This window comes from Oryx dammah, unplaced genomic scaffold (assembly GCF_014754425.2).
Source record: "Oryx dammah isolate SB20612 unplaced genomic scaffold, SCBI_Odam_1.1 HiC_scaffold_5, whole genome shotgun sequence".
NCBI lineage: Eukaryota > Metazoa > Chordata > Mammalia > Artiodactyla > Bovidae > Oryx > Oryx dammah.
The window spans coordinates 68329488-68333085 of record NW_024070189.1 but is presented as its reverse complement, the minus strand read 5'-3'; the positions used below and the strand labels follow the sequence as shown (position 1 = coordinate 68333085).

Sequence of the window (3598 nt, the reverse complement as noted above, 5' to 3'; positions counted from 1 at the left end):
GAGTGAAGTGTGTCTTTGGAATAAAGAATAGATAAATATTCTGCATAAAGTGGATATGTCTTTGGGCCTTTGAGGTTACAGCAGGAGCTTAAAAACTTGTGTCTGAAGAAGAATCAATAGTTGGGCCATGGCAGGATTTATCTTTCCTGACTTGGGGATTAGAGGCACTACCATCAGTGAAAGATAAAGACTCTAAGCCACATTTTCTGTGTTCAAAATTCATTCTGCCCCTTCTACAATATGACAATTTACTTAACACACATCTGTCTCAGTTTCCTTTTCTGTAGGTCAAGGACAGTAAGAGTGCCAGCTTCGTACCATTCTAGTTGGAGTTAAATGAGTAAATAAGTGTAAAAAACATAGAAGAATGCTTGTAAACACTCGTAGTAAACACTCCATTTTATTGGCTTTTCACATTATTAGTATCAATATTCCTCTTCAGGAACAGTAGAGATGAATGGAACCAATGAAAGCACCCAGGGAAATTTCCTCCTTTTGGGATTTTCTGATCAGCCCCATCTGGAGAGAATCCTCTTCGTGGTTATCTTGATCGCATATCTCCTGACCCTCGTGGGCAACACCACCATCATCCTGGTGTCTCGGCTGGACCCTCACCTCCACACTCCCATGTACTACTTCCTCACCCATCTCTCCTTCCTGGACCTTAGTTTCACCACCAGCTCCATCCCTCAGCTTCTGTATAACCTGAGTGGAAGTGACAAGACTATCAGCTACACAGGCTGTGCCATCCAGCTCTTCCTATTCCTGGGTCTGGGTGGTGTGGAATGTCTACTCCTGGCAGTCATGGCGTATGACCGGTTTGTTGCAGTCTGCAAGCCTCTGCACTACCTGGTGATCATGAATCCCCGGCTTTGCCTAGGTTTGGTGTTGATAGCCTGGGGCTGTGGGGTGGCCAACTCCTTGGCCATGTCCCCAGTCACCCTACGCTTACCCCGCTGTGGGCGTCACAGTGTGGATCACTTCCTGTGTGAAATGCCTGCCCTGATACGAATGGCCTGTGTGAATACAGCTGCCATTGAGGGCACTGTCTTTGTATTGGCAGTGGGCATTGTACTCTCACCCCTCGTGTTTATCCTGGTCTCCTATGGTTACATCGTGAGGGCTGTGTTGCAAATTCAGTCAGCATCAGGCAGGCAAAAGGCCTTCAACACCTGTGGCTCCCATCTCACAGTGGTCTCACTTTTCTATGGAAACATCATTTACATGTACATGCAACCTGGAAACAGCTCCTCCCAGGATCAAGGCAAGTTCCTCACCCTCTTCTACAACATTGTCACCCCACTCCTGAATCCCCTGATTTACACCCTCAGAAACAAAGAGGTGAAGGGGGCATTGAGGAGATTGTTGCTACATGACAGAGAGAAGAAAGGAATAAGAGTGAAAGGCCCAGACAGGCATCTCTAGCCTGGTTATGAACTCCATCAGGCACCATTGATGGAATCTGGAATTGTTGGATCAGATCTGGGTCTTACCTTTGCTTCCCAATTTATATACCTTTCCCTGGACTTCTTTACAACTGGTTTAGTTCCATCGAAACAGTATATGTTTTGATGAGTGAACTGGAAAACACATATCACCCAAAAACCTCTAGGTGATCTGTAAAGCAGGTATGAAGACACCGTGATATCGATAGTTATAAAGATGAGTTTCTCCAACTTTGTGCCAGAGTGCCAAGAAGGAAACTTTTTTTCTTAATAAGAATTTTGCCTTTGTTGTTGTTTGTTTTTAATGCACTAATGCAATGATGGGTGTTTTAGTGAGAATGATCACAGATCGATCACTTCTCTTAGTCAACAGCCATCAACATAGGAATTCAGCGTAGGGATGCTTGAATTTTTCAAATTCTTATCCAAAGCCTTTCATTGAGTCATATGTGTTATCTACACTTTGTCCTCAAACTTTGACATTTTCCCCAAAGTTTGTTGTAAGAACTCTGTATAAACCAAGAAGTTAACCTATAACAATAATATGTTTGTCATTTAAATCTTAAAGCATCACTATTTCTCAGGTATGTTTTTATTTTATTAGTGAGAAGAACCTGATGTTTATTAAGTTCCTGTTATGAGTCAGGTGCTCTTAAGTCATCTAAACTTCTCTGCATCTGTGGAGATCATATGACTTGTATTACCCTTGTTTTGCCCATATGGTACTTGAGGCTTTGAGGTTAAATCATTTACTCAAATAGAACTGAACCAAAAAATTTCTCCATGTTCTGCGTGACTTTCAATCCCTGATGATTCTATTGCTACACAAATTTGTAAAGAGTAACTCTATGTAAGCATTTAATAAGTAAACCAAGCAGCATGACTTATTTCCCTTCTTTGCATAATACAGTCCCAGATGTAGGAGAGGAAAAAGTTTTCCTGGAACCTTTTTTAGTCCCTGTCTGGATCTGAAATTAAACTTACAAAGATAGGTTAATGGGAGAAAATCACACAAATTTATTTAATATAAGGTTTTCATGGCATAGGATACTTCATGAGGAAATGAAAATCCCCCAAATTGTATTTTTTATTTCACATTTGATGAAGAGTGGACAATGGTGAAGAAATTTGATAGGCAATGGGGGCTGAGCTATTGGTAAGAAATTGGGGAAAACTTAGCAAAGCATGTGTATTTAGGTGCCTCTCAATGTTCCTCCATCTTTGAAATAAGAATGTCCCTTTCCTCAAGGAATAGGAAATAAGAAGGGTAACCTCATTGGAGAGTCTTATGAACCACTTCAGATGAAGGTCAGAAGTCCTTCCTGCTCTTGCCTTTTCACAAATGTCTTCAACTCAAATATGCAATACACCAAAATGCCATATTTTGAGGCAATATGTACTAAACCTCATCAAGGGTTTCTTCCAATTAATGTGCAGATGAATTACCCAGGATCTTTATAACATTTAGATTCTGATTTACTAGCCTAGTAAATCAGAGTCTGAAATTCTGCATTTCTGCAAATTTCCCAAGGGATGTCCTCACTCCCTTTCTGCTGGCCCTCAGATCACACTTTAATGCCATAGGAAATTAATCACCTACCAATTTTTTTAGCAGGATGCACACACTCTGGAAAAATATGAGATAGAATTCACAGATTAAGGGGAAATAAAATGGGGAAGAAGTAAAGAGAAGAGGCTGACTGAATGCTGCCATCATGTCTATTCTCAGTCCCCTCAACTTCACAGCCTCTCCTCCACAATGAGCCTTGTAGAGAAGGCTCACCCCCCCTTTCTAACCTCTTCACTCTCTCACCTTATCTCCAAGGACAGAGTCCCATTGGGGTCATTTAAGTATACATGTTGATGTATGGCAAAACCAATACAATATTGTAAAGTAATTAGCCTCCAATTAAAATAAATAAAATTTAAAAAAAGTATATATGAGCCAGGGACTACTGGAAGGGAGATGTCTGTGCTTCAGGGGGATCAGCTTGAACATTCCAAAATGCTTTTTTAAAGAAGTAATGATTTGGGCTTCCAGGGTGGCTCAGTCGGTAAAGAATCTGCCTGCAATGCAGAAGACCTGGGTTTGATCCTTGGGTTGGGAAGATCCCCTGGAGGAGAGCATGGCAACCCACTTCAGTATTCTTGTC

The 3598-nt window shown here is 41.3% G+C and overlaps 1 protein-coding gene across 1 annotated transcript; it reads left to right on the top strand.

The window, feature by feature from the left end:
• The first annotated feature begins 453 nt into the window (after positions 1-453).
• On the top strand, positions 454-1425 carry LOC120864517 (olfactory receptor 2W3). Its single transcript, XM_040241586.1, has one exon. The coding sequence runs from the start codon at positions 454-456 to the stop codon at positions 1423-1425; it is 972 nt and encodes a 323-aa protein (XP_040097520.1).
• The last annotated feature ends 2173 nt before the right edge of the window (positions 1426-3598 follow it).

What these genes read in the sequence shown, in the direction of transcription:
- LOC120864517 (XM_040241586.1), top strand. Translation starts at nt 454, where the DNA reads ATGAATGGAACCAATGAAAGCACCCAGGGAAATTTCCTCCTTTTGGGA.